At 45.5% G+C, this 19266-nt stretch overlaps 1 protein-coding gene across 1 annotated transcript in view; it reads right to left on the bottom strand.

The window, feature by feature from the left end:
- Positions 1 to 19266, bottom strand: part of arid5b (AT-rich interaction domain 5B) — a 125702-nt gene that overhangs the window by 10613 nt on the left and 95823 nt on the right. The window contains exon 9 of the mRNA XM_085994966.1: positions 5656 to 5854. Within this exon, the coding sequence (XP_085851092.1) occupies positions 5656 to 5854 (199 nt within the window). The remainder of the gene's footprint in view (positions 1 to 5655; positions 5855 to 19266) is intronic.

The following is a 19266-nucleotide window of genomic DNA, read 5'->3' as shown; positions in this document are numbered from 1 at the left end:
ATGGCAGCATTGTCTAAGAGTTTCATTTTCTGCTGAGTAAACTGTCAAGATAAGCGGCATATTAAGACGGTCCTTTTAGCTACAAACCTGTAAGCCAGAAATGCACTTAATAGTAGCATTGACATGTATTTGAACTCTGTTTTACCTGTATAACTATATTTTTAAAAGTCTAATTTGTATTCTGTTTTCCTGCTCATTTTTTAACCTTCCTTGGGCCAGATTATCATTCAGCGGGCAAGTGTTGCGAGCTCGAGAAGGCAGCACTTTCCCAGTTACCTCTTCTCGCTGTCTGCCCAAGGCAAGCTTGGCTGAAGCTCAAATGCTCCAGGTGGAGAACGGCAAAGACTTAACAACAACGACGTGCATTTATATAGCACCTTTAAGCAGTAAAACATCCCAAGGCGCGTCGCAGGAGCGTAATCAGACAAACTTTGACACCGAGACACATAAGGAGATATTAGGACAGGGCTTGGTCAAAGAGGTTGGTTTTAAGGAGCGTCTTAAAGGAGGAGAGAGGAGGAAAAGTTTAAGGGAGGGACTTCCAGAGTTTAGGGCTTAAGACAGCCGAAGGCACGGCCGCCTATGGAGGGGGCGAAGGCAATCAGGGATGTGCAAGAGGTCAGCGTTGGTGGAACGCAGAGTTTTCGGAGAGTTGCAGGGCTGGTGGAGGTTACAGAGATAGGGCGGGGAGGGATTTGAACACAACTCCATCCCATCTGTCTGAGGTGCCATGAGCTCATACCCTAACTCACTGTGCCAGCAGACTGTGTCAAGGCCTTCAGCTTCCACACAACTGTACGAGGCTGAAACTGCCGCATGATCTCTTTAACAGCAGCTTAATTCCCGTGAAGGGATTTCTTTGCAGGAGAATACTGGAAAGGAAAGGGTTGCAGGATTGAAGATCGATTTACTCAGTGAGTCGATATTTGAGGAAAACTAGAGCTAGGATTTGGGCAAGATTTATTTTTAATGTAGTTTATCCTCCTGACAGGATTAAACCTTTCTGATAGTTTTCCCAAAGGGAAAAGCAAGTTGCTCTTATTAAAGCTCCACTATATCGGAGATATGGATCCTCGTCAACTGTAAGAAATGAAGAATTTCTAAAACAGCAGTAAATCTATTTTAAAGCATCACTTTCTTTTATAAGCTCCTAAAAAGTGTTGAAGGAAAATATAAATCGATGGAAATGTAACAAGTATCATTACAACTTTCAAATCTCCACGGATTTCAGGCCTTGTTCTTTTCTGCCAAGTTTAAATGGCATGAAAGGGTCAAGTTGTGAATACTCTGCTCTTCGATTGAGTATTATTCAATCTCAGGGGCCTATGGCATCGCATGAAAAATACCAGACAGATGAGCAAACTACGGAAGACTGACGTGTATTCTGCAATATTAAACGGTCACCTCTGTTTCTGCCTGGAAAACAACTCTCTCTAGATCTGATATGAATTAACTGAAAGTGATACAATGTTCAACTATGTTTAAACAGGAGCTAATGTTTAACGTGAGGAAGTCCAGACTGGTCAGTAATGTACGTGTGCATTGCATTAATGCGGGCATGCTAAATATATGTATTGTACATTCACGGAACCGTTCCATGTGGTAAGTAGCATAACAATGGGTTTTATTTGTACTGATGCTGTACTGCAATTATTTCACTCAGTGAACTTAACTTGGGCTCCAACGTAGGGACAAACACCAAATCACACGTAGTGGTGGCTTCAGGGAATTATTTAGTGTTTAGCCGCTTTCAAATGGTGGGCATTAGTGCCCAAGGTGGTAACGATGCCTCCACACATAGGTGATGCCACATTCAAAGTCAAGCCCCGAACAACCCTGCCAATGCGGTGGCAGCCTATGGCACGTGGAGCCATCGTAAGAAATTGTTGCACTTGTTAAAAATGTTTCCACATGTTCCGATGTGGAGGAGGAAGACAAAACACGTTACAATCCAATTCCTAGCAGCTCAGCAAGAGAAAGCAGGGGTTGGCCGACAAGCTGGAAAACCTCGAGGCATCTATCAGTGGCACTGTACAAAAGCTGGTCAGCATCCATGTTCCCAGGCTGTGCCACGTTAGTTATAACCAGTGGGCTAGTACGGGGAGAATAAGGGGGCAGAAATTCAACTCATGGCCTCCTGTTTTGCCACTGAAAAATGGGTGTCCAGCAGTTTGAAATCAGGGGGATGGTGAAGGAGAACCTCAACTTCTCCTTTGATGCCCAAGTTCCGCCTGATACAATATTCTGTAAATGGGTGAGCAGCCCGCCAGAAACAGCCGTGAGGCTGATTAAATATGCGAATTGGGGCCCTGGGCCGGTTGTAGGACCCCAATTGCAAGATTCAAGTGCAAGCGGGTGGAGCTTGCGGTGCGCGCCTCGACCCAGCCACGCCAAGGGCGAGTGGCCGGACTAGCGGTCCTTAAAGTGACGGCTGCAGCCCGTTCAATAAATGGCCATGGCAATTGTGAGTGTTGACCTTTGTGCGAGTGCTCCTCCTGGGCCCAGAAATAAACTCCGGGCCACTATCAGCCCGTTCGAGGCCCCCCACCACCCTCACCCTTCTCCCCCAGGATAGTCTCGAAACAACCCTTCCCCCCACCAGACCTGATCTGCCGGCCAGCCCAGCTAATCTCCCTCCTTCCCGTTTGGCAACAGCAGTGTTTAAACTAGGGCTAACTCCAATCTGGTTTGGGTCACATGCAGCGTTCCCTAATCCGCACATGCACGGTTTTTGCATTTAAAAGCTGGCTGCGCGGGACCTCTAGAGCGCTGCATGGCTACGCAGCTTAAAGGGAACATTGGTCCCATGGACTTGGCGGCGTTTCGGGCGGGGGTCAAATCTCTCGGCCGATGTGATTATGTTCCCCTCGTGCTGAATAAGCATCTGATTGTGGGCTCCATTTCAAAGTCCCTCCCAGAGGGCTGCCCAGCGGCCTGGCGTTTACCGGCCTCCATCCTCAGCTTCAGAAATACCGAGTCCTCAACGGGAGGATGGTGGGGAGGGGAGTGGATGCTTTCTACCCCTCTGCCAGTCTAATAGCAGGCATTTGTCCCAGTGCCTGGTCGGAAGTGACAGTGGGAATGATCTCTGACTGTACACAAGATAGTTCAAATTCACAATTAAATATCTGGATTCAGAGCATCCAAATCCAGAGTCGGAGGTTGTTCCCATGTTCAATGCCAGCAATGAGTTCCATTTTGTGTCAGCTCTTGGCCAAGCCACTAGGTGGGAGCATCCCACTGCTTAGAGACAAGAAAAAGATGCAATCCTTTTGTGCTTTTCTCTTAGAAGTACGAATCCTGCCCTCGACAGCCCCTCCCTGCTAGGAACATTTGAGTGGAAACTGTACCCTCCTGATCCACCCTCATGGTTAGATCAGAATAGCTGAGCGAGAAGGTTATCAGAGGAAAATTCATAATGATTAGTTGAGCAACCTCCCACCTGCAGTGTAGACTCAAAATTTATTTCAGCATGAAGAAAGTTGACTGTAGGATCTGATACCTATCCACTCGAGTATTGTATCATGGAAATAGCCCAAGAATCAGTGACCAACAACTGTAATTCGCACATGGCATGGGGGCTAACAAACTTTACACCACTAGAATTCCACCAACAGCATGTGCCAAACCTCACGACAATGTTGCACGGCAAACTGCAGTAACCAAAATGTACAGCAACGGCATGCACCAACACAAGCAGCAGAGGCACACACCAAACTGAGCACAATGGTATGGGTCGAGCTGCCCAGCGACAAAGTGCAAAATTTGGATAAAACGCACAGCATTGGTATACACGAAACCTCATATTTGTATGTGCTAAATTACATAGCAATGGCAATAGTGCACACCAAACTGCACAGCAATAGTGCACAAGCCGCACGGCAATAGTGCACAAACCGCACGGCAATAGTGCACACCAAACTGCACAGCAATAGTGCACAAGCCGCATGGCAATAGTGCACACCAAACCGCACGGCAATAGTGCACACCAAACTGCACAGCAATAGTGCACAAGCCGCACGGCAATAGTGCACAAACCGCACGGCAATAGTGCACAAGCCACACGGCAATAGTGCACAAGCCACACGGCAATAGTGCACAAGCCACACGGCAATAGTGCACACCAAACTGCACAGCAATAGTGCACAAGCCGCACGGCAATAGTGCACAAACCGCACGGCAATAGTGCACAAACCGCACGGCAATAGTGCACAAACCGCACGGCAATAGTGCACAAACCGCACGGCAGTCGTGCACAAACCACACGGCAATAGTGCACAAACCACACGGCAATAGTGCACAAACCGCACGGCAATAGTGCACAAACCGCACGGCAATCGTGCACAAGCCACACGGCAATAGTGCACACCAAACTGCACAGCAATAGTGCACAAACCGCACGGCAATAGTGCACACCAAACTGCACAGCAATAGTGCACGAGCCACACGGCAATAGTGCATACCAAACCGCATGGCAATAGTGCACAAGCCGCACGGCAATAGTGCACAAGCCGCATGGCAATAGTGCACAAGCCACATGGCAATAGTGTACAAGCCACATGGCAATAGTGCACAAGCCACACGGCAATAGTGCATACCAAACCGCATGGCAATAGTGCACACCAAACTGCACAGCAATAGTGCACACCAAACTGCACAGCAATAGTGCACAAACCGCATGGCAATAGTGCACACCAAACTGCACAGCAATAGTGCACACCAAACTGCACAGCAATAGTGCACAAGCCACACGGCAATAGTGCATACCAAACCGCATGGCAATAGTGCACACCAAACTGCACAGGAATCGTGCACAAGCCGCACGGCAATAGTGCACAAGCCACACGGCAACAGTGCACACCAAACCACATGGCAATAGTGCACAAAACCACACGGCAATAGTGTCCACCAAACCACACGGCAATAGTGCATACCAAACCGCATGGCAATAGTGCACAAAACCACACAGCAATAGTGTCCACCAAACCACACGGCAATAGTGCCCACCAAATCGCACGGCAATAGTGCACACCAAACTGCACAGGAATCGTGCACAAACCGCACGGCAATAGTGCACACCAAACTACACGGCAATAGTGCACAAAACCACATGGCAATAGTGTCCACCAAACCACACGGCAATAGTGCCCACCAAACCACACGGCAATAGTGCACAAAACCGCATGGCAATAGTGCACAAACCACACGGCAATAGTGCACAAACCACACGGCAATAGTGCACAAACCACATGGCACTAGTGCACACCAAACCACCACACTGGATTGTAGTGATCACTATCTTTGCAGTTGAGCACAATGTATATATACACAAGTTTTCTTTTAGGTATTTATGCTGAAATTAAAGGGGAGGAATTGCTAAATATTACACTGCAATGACATTGCTCTTATTGTTAAAGTAGAATTCTTGTTGCGCACTTGATAAGAAATGTTTTGAAAACTGCTGGTGTAATGTAGTTGTGCAGTTAGATGGCGAATTGTGGAAATGGGAAAGTTCCATCCAGTAACTTTTATGTCCCACAGCCAGGTCTCGGAGAGATGAAGTACGTGGCTTTTCCGAGGAAGGTAACTTACACTTATTAACAACTTTATTACATAGACCTGGTACACAGATTTGGAGGGGGGAGCAGCACTAACCTCAGAGTACTCTTTCACTTTCTGGCTGGTCTCCCTTTCTTTTTTCATTTTTCTGTTCTGTTCATTCTTCCGTTTGGTTCCAGCTGCCCTCATCTTGCTGTCGCTCTCTTGGGGGCTGTTCTCCTGTTTTCGAGGCTTGACTGGAGGCAGCGGCTTGTCTTCTTCCCCTTTGATGTATCTTTCGTAGGGCAGGATCAGCCTGCAACAGCCGAGAAACACACTCGATGAGGGAGAAACTCGGTGCAAACACGCCAGTCAGTCAGTCCACCCTCACTCTTAGCTGCACGTCCTTTATTGTAAAAAACAAAACTAACGCCAAGCCAAGGGTTGTGTGTGGGGGAGGGAGGGAAGAGATGCTCTCTTTCAGAGAAACACACCAGACTGCATCGACTTGTAGAATACTTTGCATTCTCGGCGGTTTTCCTGCTTTTGGTCACTGGGAGGCAAAGTGATGGTGAAAATCAATATGAGACCACAAGACAGACTTTTGTTTGGTCTTGTGAATTCAGCCCTTTTACACTCGGGAGAGAGCAGGATGGGGATGTGGTAGAAATTCTGCTTGGTATCTAAGGATTGCGATCATTAATGGGTCTGAGAGGGATTAAAGTTCGACCGAAGCAATTATAAAAATATTAACTCGTGGCTCCAAGTCAGTCAGAAATCTATTTTGCCATTAAACAATGTTGGGCTTTAAATAGCAATATATAATGAAACAATACAGCAGCACTCCATCCGAGAAAGTATTGATCTTTTCCAACATGGGAAAGCTAACCATGTCATTCCTGCAAATATTTTATTTCCGGAGCACAGATATTACCAGCGTGGAAATGAGTTCCCATTCTCCGTGCAGAAGGGGGCATGAACGAGCTTTCACTGCCAGTGGCAGGGCAGCTTGCCAGCGACAAGGCTTCAGTTCAAGACCACGGGGTATATTTATCATTAGATGCCATTACAAGGAATGTTTAAATATGTTGCAGCTGCTAAAACGGGGGGGGGGGGGAGGAGGAGGAGGAGTTCTTTCTGAGTACTGGAAACGCACACTGATACCAAAATAATGAGCACCGGCCAAATTCCTACTCCCTGCAGTAATGTTATAGTAACGTTTACATAATGAATAACACATTAATGCACTGGATAGTAATTTGGCTCGCATTAAGTTCCATTAAATGTGAGAGGCAAAAAGAAAACAGTATTTCTTGCAGTGATCTCCATCCTGTGCGATCTCTTGCTCACACACTGTAAATCTAATGACTAAAAAGGAGTGGTGCAAGAACGATGATAAACGACACTGAACAGCTAAGTGTAGAATTTAGAAGGGCTCTTTAAAAAAAAACCGCTCTGAGGATGCTGAGCAAAGATGACAAATAACACGGAGAGGAGCAGTGACCGAACCTCCAGCTCACTAACAGCACCAACACTCAGCAACGCTGCAAACTGGTATCGACCACATTGTCCATGTGTTTATGTTGGCTGCAGGGCTTGATGCTCTCGCCCTGTCCGGACAGACACCGCACGCAAGGCCCATCTCTTTCTGTTCTTTCCCTTTGTATAACAGAATTACCAGCCTCTTGGAAACAGTGATGCGCTGCACTCGTGATCTGCGGCGATGTAATCGATTTGAGGTCATTTAATAAAAAAATTGTACCGTGTGAACATTTTTCCACTAAACCCGAGTCTCTGAACCAGAATGGAAATCTTAAAAATTCAGCGAGATGAGACTCGACAAGATTAATGACCCAACATTCTTTCCACGTTCCCATCTATGGAGATTTCTGAAAATGTCTCCCCCCCACCCCCTTCTGAAATACAAGCCCCTCTTCAAAATAAAAGAAAAAGCTCATTATGTTGATTAGCAAATTAGGTGCCTATGGTTACAACTTCCCTTTTAAATCTCTTAACAGTTCAGCTGGGACGTGAAACATTTAATTTTATTTTATTTTTCACAGAGCTCAGAAGCTGGCAGTGAGACAAGGGTAAAAATACATTTAACACAGCTGGGCTGGAGTCCTTCTGCCAGCTGCAGGAAATCTAGAATTAAATGTTCCTTGTATCTGTAGAGTCATGACTAAGGTAAAATCGGAATCAAAACACAAGATTTGCTTGTTCCAGACTATCAGTTTTGTTTTTGATATCCGGACTAATCTGTTGCTGTTTCTGAGAGGCAGGTTGGATCATAAATTTCACCATCAAAAAAAAAGGCAAAGAAAAAAGTCACAAAGTACAAACAGCAGAATGCTCTTGCGATTTGATTTAAACTTAAAAAAACCCTCTCTGAACCACTGCCTTTTAAATGCACAAACTTCCGTTTACTGTTAATCCTGACTATTTGCCTCTGTACCAGGCCCAGAAATATAGTGTACAGCAATATAAATGGGCCGTTTCACATATTGCCTCCCTGTATGTATTAGATTCAGTAAAGAGGGCTAAAGTTCTCCAAATAGCAAGACAAATTCACCAACTCAACCTCTTTAAGGCGGTGCGCCTGTGGAAAATAATGTATATACTGGTTTGGAGGGGTGGGGGTAGAGAGAGGAGCTGTCCGAGGTTCAAAGGGCATTCCAACCTGTAACTCGAGACGTATTCTACGTCTGAGCTTTTAAAGATAAGTTTTGTTTAGATTTTTAAGTGAATGTGAACATAATTTATTTTCCTTCTGCTAAACATTTTATCTAGAAACTGGAGGAAACAGTCTAAACACTTACTGGCAAGGCTACAATGAAAACAACAGCTGAACACAATTCCAAAACTGTCGATATTCACTTTTTGCATGTGCCTCTTCCACAGCACTGATTTTAAGAATTCGACACAGCCTTACATTCCGACTGCACCGAGCTACGGGCAATCAAAAGGCGACATCCTTCTGAGGTGCAAACACCGAATCTGGATTGATTTCAAATGCTGATATCTGCTTCATACAGGCATGATGTTTTATTTTAGAATAGGCACAGTGGCAATGGAATTTGGAGAGGTGGGGGGGAATAAACAAAACATCAATTTTTCCGGTTGCGCTGCTAACGGTGACAGCAGCTGAACAAACATGATATATTACTTCACATAAATAGCACAAACACTCATTAAATTCTCCACAGTCGTAAACTTTCCCTCGACCAGCCATTACATGAAGAATGCTGACAGTACACATCATATCATTATTCTGCTTTGCAACTCCTGCTGAATATCAGGAACAGAGCTCTGTTTGGTGAAAATTACTGTTCTACCGGTCCTTGCAACTGTTATTTTGTTGCTGCCTGAACATATTACATAGCAACAGCTGTGTCCTTGTCACGTTGCACTATAATTGTCTGTTTTGCATTGACGTTTCATGAATGGCAACAGTAACAGGTTCAGCGCCTATTACGACAGCTATAAAATTGGGTAGAAATAAATCATTGCTGGCTGTGAAATCAATCAATTCAAGCTTTTTTCAAAGAAATAGCTCGAAGAACAACAGATCCAGGAAGACAGGAATTGATCAACATTGATTGGGTTGCTGCTTTTACTAAGGCATCATTGTTTGCTAGATTTTTTTAAGCTTTGATAAAAATCAATAGCCTCAATTTGTGTAACAGACCGCAGGGAAACAAATATTTAAGGGAGAGAGTAGAATGATACAAAGTGACACAGTGCCACATAACCCAGTTAGAAGTGATACTCTGCTGTGGGCAAAATGGAGGAAAAAACATTATATTTTACATAGAATTTACAGCACCGAAACAGGCCATTCGGCCCAACTGGTCTGGTGTTTATGCTCCACAAGAGCCTCCTCACACCCTACTTTATCTAACCCCGTAAGCATATCCTTCTATTCTTTTCTCCATGTGTTTATCGAGCTTCCCCTTAAATGCATCTATGCTATTCGCCTCAACCACTCCATGATGTAGCGAGTTCCACATTCTAACCACACTCTTGAGTAAAGAGGTTTCTCCTGAATTCTTTATTGGATTTATTAGTGACGATCTTGTATTTATGACCCCTAGTTTTGGACTCCCCCACAAGTGGAAACATCTTCTCTACGTCTACCTTATCGAACCTCTCCATCATTTTAAAGACCTCTATCAGGTCACCCCTCACTCAGTCTTCTCTGTACTAGAGAAAAGAGCCCCAGCCTGTTTAGTCTTTAGTCATTTTATACTAGTTGCCCAACTCGTGTCCTCGGTTTAATAAAAATGATTTGTCAGCAAGGCTCTCCTTTTTCCTGTCATCTAATCCCATTATTAACCCTGCACTGCATTGTGTCATAAAACACCCGCTTCCTGTCATGTGATACACAGCTCTATAAAAATATACATGGGGCTGTTAAAAAGCTGTGATGATTAAAACTGTGATGAGGCTAATGATAAAGCCCTGAAAAGGTAAATGAAACTGGGCTCTATTAAGACGTGGAGTTCCAGAACATAGCCGTAGCTGAAGGATAGTCTGGGGTTCAAAAAATTGATGGCGTAAACTGATTGAGCTTGGCTCTCCCGCTTTATTATGTAATCCGATCCCTACTAGTGAATTACAGTCCAGTAACTCACTCCCAACCATCATTTGCTCTCCGTGTAACTGCTGAGGTAACTGACCCCTTACAGGGCACACTCAAATAATGTCTCTTTTCCCAGGAAACCAGCCGTCCCTCACACAGTCCTCCAGAAATGATGTTCTGGCCAAAAGTATGTTAAATCAGGGCAGCTCCATAAAGTGCAGGAAACAGGTCCTCTGCTTGTGATGCACAGGGGAGAAAATGGGAAATTCTAATTCAGCCTTGTTTTTAGACATTGTGCAGCTTTCAAAACAATTCTAGTTATGACTTTGATGACCAACTGTTTGTTGGAAAGCACAAGTGCAAGAACCCTCACTTCTGGAAAATGTGTAACTTAGTATATTCCCCAACACTGTCGTGGAAGCACCTTCACCACAAGGATTGCAACGGTTCAAGGAGAAGGCTCACCACCACCTTCTCAAGGGCAACCAGCAATGGGCAATAAAGGCCAGCTTTGCCAGCGACATGCCATGAACAAATAAGAAAAACACAGAAGACCCTAACGTTGTACGTGGGCTAAATATTTCAAAAGGAAAAATGTTGTGCGAGAGAGATTTGAATGCTGTTTAAATGTTAACACAATGGGAGGATCAGACATGCACCCATATACCTAGTTACAGTGTGTGTTCTGCAGTTTTCACTCATTACCACCTGCTTCAATCCAACCCACCAAATGCTACGTTGCAGTTTAAAACCAGAATGAAACTTCCAATGGGTAGAATCACATTCGTATAGACTTGTTTGAAAGCTCCTGCCAAACCAGAAATAATTTTTTTAAAAGGCACAACAAAACTGGTAGGTAGCACGAAAACTGCACACATTTAAAAAAATGTAGTTGGAGAAGAAACAGTATTTTTGGTTAAATATACTCAACTGGAATTACCAAAGGGGTTCAAAGAATTGAGGTGTGTTAACATCCCACATTTTCAAATACTGTTGGGGTTGGTAAAACTGATTTATAGCATCTCAAACACTGTGCAGATACAAAACTGGCATAGTTACTATGGTGAGATGGAGCCGAGATCAATCTACAGGAACATCATATCTAATGACAGCCTGGCTTCATGGAAATAGCTCAAAGCTATAATGTATTCTGATACTTGACCCATATTTTATAAACAATGCTTTATTTAATCCATCAAGGTGCAAAATAAGCAAGTCCTCAGGTACAATGTGAAGGGTTGTTGATATAATAATATAATTATTAAATGTTCTAAGTAGAGCTTAGACTACACTCAAGGACCCAACTTCCAGTGTGAATAAAACACTACACAAGGAGAGTGCTACATCGCAATAGAAATGTATTGACACACCATTGAAATAGCATGTGATGGACCAGGTGATCCACCTCACAAGGGCAAGAGCCAAGCTTAAAAAAAAACAATGCTCAAAGGAGTTGGAAAAAAACTCGTAGAGTGAAAACATTGCTCAGCCCTTCCACTGCACGGACCGCACGATGATGGTGCCATTTGCTTTGACAATCGGTGAACCCACCTGGACTTAGGACACTGACCACTGGTCACATCGCTGCCCTTTGAACTATTGCATTACAAGAGTATCCATCGACTATCCTGTTAATGAGAATCTCGGGAAACATTCAACAAAACTCTGACCATCCTCGAATGCCTCTCTGAAAAACAGGTCATGTGAAAACCCAGCCCGAGTTTCCTTTAGTAACTACAGCCCAGCAAAAAACGCTAGAGAGTGAGGAGCATATTCTGTCCGATTTGTGAATTGTGAGTGTTATGACTTTGGCAATGAGTAAATTCGGAGAGATGTTCCTCAGGTGCATTTTTTACTGACTTCTTACTGGGGTAAGGTGACTGTAATATGAACAGAGCTGGATAGAGTGCCACGCTCTGCTTTAAATTAGTTGGAGCAATTGTTTATTGAAGCAACTTGTGTTCATCATTTTGGGATTCAGACACTGCAAAATACCAGAATTGTAGTAGTCAGCAATTCAAATTAATTTCTTGTTGGATCTTTCACTGCAGTACTGGACCAAAGATTAACAAAATACATTACTATCTGTAGCTTGGCATTCTGCCAATCACTATCTAGCATGTAAAAAACAGATGACAATGAGTAACTTCTTCGCTGTTATTCGTTAACCCTTCTTAGAGGTACTTTCCAATGCAGCAGATTAAAAATATTTTATTCAGGAAGAAGTGATTTTTATATCGCTTAGAAAGAAATTACATTTATAAAGCGCCTTTCACGACCTCAGCAGGTGGCAAATCTCTTTACAGCCACTGAAGTACTTTTGAAGTGTGGTCACTGTTGCAAAATTAGGCCGCCAATTTGTGCACAGCAAGATCCAACAAACAACAATATGTTAAATGACCAGACAATCTGTTTTTAGTGGTGTTGGTTGAGGGGTAAATATTGGCCAAGGCACTGAGGAGAACTCCCCATCTCTTTTACATCCGCCTCAGAGGACAGTTTTAACATCTCATCCAAAAGATGGTGCCTCTAAGTGCCGCACGCGCTCAGTACTGCGCTGGAGTGCCAGCAGGGGTTATGGGCTCAAGTTTCTAGAATGGGGCTTGAACCCACAAACTTCTAACTCGGAGGCGAGAGTGCCACCACAAAGGCACAGCTGACACCTAATCAAAGATAAGGCACTTTCATTCCATCTGTCCACACTGGATCTGAATGCCTGTTCCAGAGGTGAATTAATATTGATGATCTGTGGCATTGAGACTCCTCAGTAATTCAAAAAAAAGTCTGTGGTGGTCACTAATTCTCAGGATTTTGCCGCAAGGATGTTAATATGATATTTTCTTTTGAAAAATAATCAGCGCAGGTCATCCTTTTATTATTAATCCATTAACATGACACATTGATGAGAAAGTCACCTAACTAACATTTTGGTATTAACCAGCTTTCTTTCCCCTGTTTAAGTCAGGCTTGGGATACTTTGAGAAAAATATCTCCGTCGATCTGTCCTGATGAAGTTTCTGGAGGAAATCATTGGCTTTATCTTAACACACCTTGGTCAGATCCCACCTAAAGATTACAGTGTGGAAACAAGATTATTCTCCTCTGTGAAAGCTTTTGTCAGGATAAGAGGGGGAATAGAGAGGCTATCCACAGGTCTTGTAACTAATCTGTCCCAAGTCCCATTATTTAAAAATGCTGCCCCTGCAACAGCGACAGACAGTTGGGGCGATTGAAAAAAACTCACTTTCTTAACACTGAAATTGCAGTTAATTATTTTCTATGAGTGAAAAATTCATTACTGGGCAATTCCAGAATTTCCTGCAGTCCAAAGTGAACTAATTAAAAAAAAAATTTTTTTAATGTGTTCTCGGGATGTGGGCGTCGCTGGCAAGGCCGGCATTTATTGCCCATCCCTAGTTGCCCTTGAGAAATGGTGGCGGTTGTTTTACAAACGAGTGACTTGATAGGATACCTCAAAAGGGCATTAAGAGTTAACTACATAGCGGCGAACTGGAGTCACTTGTAGGCCAGACTGGGTAAGGGCGGCAGGTTCCCTTCCCCGAAGGATATTAACGAACCAATTGGGTTCTTGCGACAATCCACAAGACCATTATTCTGACTGCCAGCGCTCAAAACACCAGATTTATTCAATTCAGCTTTGTGATTTGTCATAGTGGGGTTTATACTCACGACCTCTAGGCTGCTAATACCCATCATTTCAAAATGTAAATATCCATCGGTCACATTTAGGGATTCTTTGACCATTTTTCCACAGCAAGGGTTTTTTTTTTTTTTTTGAAGGGGGGTGGGTGGGGGGGAAGAGTTACATTTCTGGGTTGTGTTTTAAAACAAAGTTTATTCATGCAAGTTTTTTTTGAAAAGGCACCGAGAAGACTAAAGTTGGTTAAAATGCTGATGAGCTGGACCCTGAAATTGTTTCCCCAAAGGCTATAAATAATAAGCAATTCACCAGCCTGTCTCAGTAACTGATAAACTCGAGTGGAGCATAAACACCAGCATGGACTGGTTGGGCTGAATGGCCTGTTTCTGTGCTGTAAATTCTATGTGGTAAACACCTCACCTCCCCCCATTGTCCCAGGAACTCGGCGAGGGCTATTGGATATAAAAACAGAAAATGCTGGAGAAACTCAGCAGATCAGGCAGCATCTGTGAAGAGAGAAACAGAGTTGCAACCTGAAACGTTAACGCTGTTTCTCTGTTCACAGATGCTGCCTGACCTGCTGAGTTTCTCCAGCATTTTCTGTTTTTATTTCAGATTTCCAGCATCTGCGGTATTTTCTTTTTGTATGAGGGCGATCTGATATTGGTCTTCTCCTCAGGTTGTAGGCACAGGGATATAAAACAGGGGCAGGAACACACACTGACCACCAGAAAGCTACTAGAATGAGGAAGGTAGTAAGACGACCCAATGATGTGGAGAAATGTAACGTGTTCATTGTTCTGTATTATTACATGAAGACAAGTTGGACTGATTGAATTAAGTGAGTACAAGCAAAGTGGTTGTTCTATACGTTCACTTGCTGTCTGCAAAATAAAACCATTCAACAATTCGTATCTGGCCCTGTTTTACCAGGGATAGTTGGGTCTAATGGCTCGTTTCTATGTTGTAACTTGTATGTATTTTTATAAGTTCAGATCTGACATTACTAATTGGCAGTGAAGCACGCAACTGTCTACCAGTCAGGAAGGTTCACTCCTGTTTTAATATAATAACAGATCTTGTTTACTGAAAAAGCTCCTTTTAGCCTGTTATGGCCTGTTCTCAATTCAATTTTATTTGCCATATGTAACTAGTACAATGGAAGGCTTACTCCCCCCGTAGGGACACGTCAGCTATTCTTACAGCGCCGTGTTCAGAAAGTCAAATCAATGGCATCCAGTGGCAGTTGGAGCACGATGTCCCTCAGCCGCTCCATCCTCCTCGTCACTGCGGCCTCCTCCTCACTGTTGCCGGCTCCATGTGTGGTGGCCTGCTTCTCCCGCTCACGATCCGACCTCTGGCCACTATGCCTGACTCCCCTCCTCCCAGTCAGACTGCGAGCTTCCCGCCAAGGAGCTGTCGACCGACATGCTGTGGCGGGTCGTCGTGGCTGCTGCTGCTGCTCGTTGCGCTGCACTGCCTCCGCCCGACTCGCCGAACACATAGTCGGAATGTAAATGCTCTGGTCGCCGCGGCCTCCTCCTCGCCGTCGCCGGCTCCACGGTCCGACGGCCCGGGGCCTGCTTCTCCCGCTCACGGTCCGGCCTCTGGCCGCCATGCTTGGCTCCCCTCCTCCCAGTCGGAATGACTTCCCGCCGAGGAGCTGCCGGCCGACGTGCTCTAGCGGGTCGTCGTGGCTGCTGCTCGTTGCGCTGCACTGCCTCCGCCCGACTCGCCGAACACTTCGCTCCGGTTGCGGGAGCGAGCGGGCCGCCCGAAGCAGGGAGAGCGCGCTTAGCACCGGACCGTCTCTGACCAGGATCTGAAGTAGGGTCCCGGGTGAGAGAGAAATCTCACCTCAGCCAACAATGTAACTGTGGCTCAGGCTCTGGGGCCTGCTATTTATAAAGTGGGACCAGCGAAACATATTAAGACAATAACCACTGGAGGAAGAGGCCAATTCAAACACGCACCAACCCTGGACACTGTGACCCCGAGCACTCTGACCCGCGGGGTGCAGGGTCCCCCCGGGCTCTCGGTACCTGTGTCTCCGCAGCCTGCTCCGGGGTTCTAATGACTATCTGAGGTAGGTTCTATCTTACTACTAGGAGATGGCCACATAATCTTACAGTTTAATTCTCCGATACACTACCAAATGTTTTAGGCTCGGCAGCAAGTTGAAAACCTACCCCATTGTATTGCTCAGACGGGCAGATAGCTCGGCTGGCCAACACAGGGGAAGAATGCGCCAGCTTCTAGACATGCGGGGAGAATTATCCCGTCTTCAATTTTAAGATGCGGTGCGCAGCAAGAGATCCTCATACTCTGAAGGTTCTCTTAACGTTCTAAATAAAGGAGTTTTTTTTTATCCTGCTGAACTTCACAGTCCACTTGCTGATTACAGATCCCTTGAATAGTTTGCAGATACTGTCTGTGTCTTTTAAATTAACTCAAACAGATCCATGTTTACAACCTAATTATAGGCCTGAATAAAATTAACTTTAAACACACTCTTAGCAGAGCCTCACAGAGAGAACTGCATCAACACTGATTTTACAGTTAATCATCAGTAATCCAACTAATTAAATTTGGAGCAGTGAAGAACTTTAGCCAAGTGACTGGTAATTTTTATTAAATTCTGACAGTGATGGATAGTTTCTGAGTGAATTAAGGCTGACTAAGACATTTGCTTATAAAATATCTGAGCTGATTTGAATTAAAACAAACTAGAGGCAGGCTTGGACCAGTTAAAGCCTGAGGGACATCAGTGAAATCATCAGCATTAAATTATTCCTGCTTTGCTTAAAATAAAAGCTTCCATCCAGCATCCAAGACCACATCACAAGATAGAAAAATCAAATGAATTTATTCTGCAGAGAATGCAAAATAATCCACTTGAAAATAAACATTATGCTGTGCAGGTTCTGAAACTGAGCGCAATTCAGCCCGACAATGCACTGCCCCCACTTAATCATTTTAAAGTGCTGTAGCAAAGCCTGAATCAGTAGCTTCCACATATTTAGTCGCTGCTTTTCTAAGGGGGGGGGGGGGGGGGGGGGGGGAGGATCACTAAATCAGGCCAATCTATCAGCTTCAAATAGGAGCTGTTTGTCTTTATGTCTGATGTGACTGTAGCTCACCAGAAAGAAACACAGTAATGAAATCCCTTTTAATACAATCAGAGGTAGCTGATGTTAACTCGGGCTTGTATCAAACACCGAAGATGCACTCAGAATGATTGGTGCTGCACAAAGCTTTCAAAGAACATAATGGGAGTAGACTTTCAATTTGCCACCGGGGTTAACTGACGCTGCCGATCAGACACCCAGGATTAACTAGCGCTGCCGATTAGACGCCCGGGATTAACTAGCGCTGTGGATCAGATGCCCGGGATTAACTAGCACTGCTGATCAGACGTCCGGGATTAACTAGCGCTGTGGATGAGACACCCGGGGTTAACTAGCATTGTTGATCAGTTGTCCGGGATTAACTAGCGCGGCCGATCAGACGCCCGGGATTAAGTAGCGCTGTGGATCAGACACCCGGGATTAACTAGCGCTAGGGATCAAACGTTCAGGATTAACTAGTGGAACAACCGCCCAGGATTAACTAGCGCTGCCAATCAGACGACCGGGCTTAACTAGTGCTGCCGATCAGACGCCCGTATTAACTAGTGCTGCCGATCAGACACCTGGGATTAACTAGCGCTGCCGATCAGATGCCCGGGATTAACTAGTGTTGCTGATGAGACACCCGTGATTAACTAGCGCTGCCGATTAGACGCCTGGGATTAACTGGCGCTGTGGATCAGACTCCCAAGATTAACTAGCGCTGCCAATCAGACGCCCGGGATTAACTAGCGCTTGGATCAGACGCCCAGGATTAACTAGTGCCCCGATCAGACACCCGGGATTAACTAGCGCTGCCGATCAGTCACCTGGGATTAACTAGCGCTGCCGATCAGATGTCCGGGCTTAACTAGTGCTGCTGATCAGACGCCCTGGACTAACTAGCGCTGTGGATGAGACACCCGGGGTTAACTAGCATTGTTGATCAGTCGTCCGGGATTAACCAGCGGTAGGGATCAAACGTCCGGGATTAACTAGTGGAACAACCGCCCAGGACTAACTAGCGCTGCCGATTAGATGCCCGGGATTAACTAGCGCTGCCAATCAGATGCCCGGGATTAACTAGCACTGCCGATCAGACGCACGGGCTTAACTAGTGCTGCAGATCAGATGCCCAGGATTAACTAGTGCTGCCGATGAGACGCCCAGGATTAACTAGCGCTGCCAATCAGACACCCGGGATTAACTAGCGCTGCCAATCAGACGCCCGGGATTAACTAGTGCCGCCGATCAGATGCCCGGAATTAACTAGCGCCATCGATCAGATGCCCGGGATTAACTAGCACCGCTGGTCAGACACCCGGGATTAACTAGCGCCGCCGATCAGATGCCCGGGAGTAACTAGTGCTGCCGATCAGTCACCCGGGATTAACTAGCACTGATCAGACACCCGGGATTAACTAGCACCATGGATCAGACGCTTGGGATTAACTAGTGTTGCCCATCAGTCACCCAGGATTAACTAGTACCACGGATCAATCACCTGGGATTAACTAGTACTGCCGATCAGATGCCCGGAATTAACTAATGCCGCCAATCAAATGCCTGGGATTAACTAGCGCCATCGATCAGATGCCCGGGATTAACTAGCACTGCTGATCAGACACCCGGGATTAACTAGTGTCGCCGATCAGATGCCCGGGAGTAACTAGCACTACGGATCAGACACCCAGGAATAACTAGCTGCTGATCAGGCGCCCGGGATTAACTAGCGCCGCTGATCTGATGCCCGAGATTAACTAGTGCTGCCGATCAGTCACCTGGGATTAACTAGCACTGCCGATCAGACACCCGGGATTAACTAGCGCTGCTGATCAGATGCCTCAGTTTAACTAGCGCCAAAGATCAGATGCCCGGGATTAACTAGCGCTGCCGGTCAGATGCCCAGAATTAACTAGCACTGCCGCTCAGATGCCCGGGATTAACTAGCGCTGCCGATCAGACACCCGGGATTAACTAGCACTGATCAAACGCCCAGGATTAACCAGCGCTGCCGATAAATCACCTGGGATTAACTAGCGCTGTCGATGAGATGCCCGGGATTAACTAGCGCTTCCGATCGGACACCCGGCATTAACTAGCGCAGCCGATTAGACACCCAGGATTAACTAGCGCTGCCAGTCAGACACCCAGGATTAACTAGCGCTGCCGATCAGACGCCTGGGATTAACCAGCGCTGAAGATCAGATGCCCGGGATTAACTAGCGCTGCTGATCAGATGCTCAGGATTAACTAGTGGCACTGATCATTTGCCCGGGAGTAACTAGCGCTGCTGAACTGACACCCAGCATTAACTAGCGCAGCTGATCAGACACCCAGGATTAAATAGCGCTGCCGATCAGACGCCTGGGATTAAC

The sequence above is a fragment of the Somniosus microcephalus genome, chromosome 8 (assembly GCF_052327205.1).
Source record: "Somniosus microcephalus isolate GS21.2 chromosome 8, FLI_Smic_1.0, whole genome shotgun sequence".
Lineage (NCBI taxonomy): Eukaryota > Metazoa > Chordata > Chondrichthyes > Squaliformes > Somniosidae > Somniosus > Somniosus microcephalus.
Note: the sequence above shows the minus strand (reverse complement) of the source record. Positions and strands in the feature narration are given on the sequence as shown.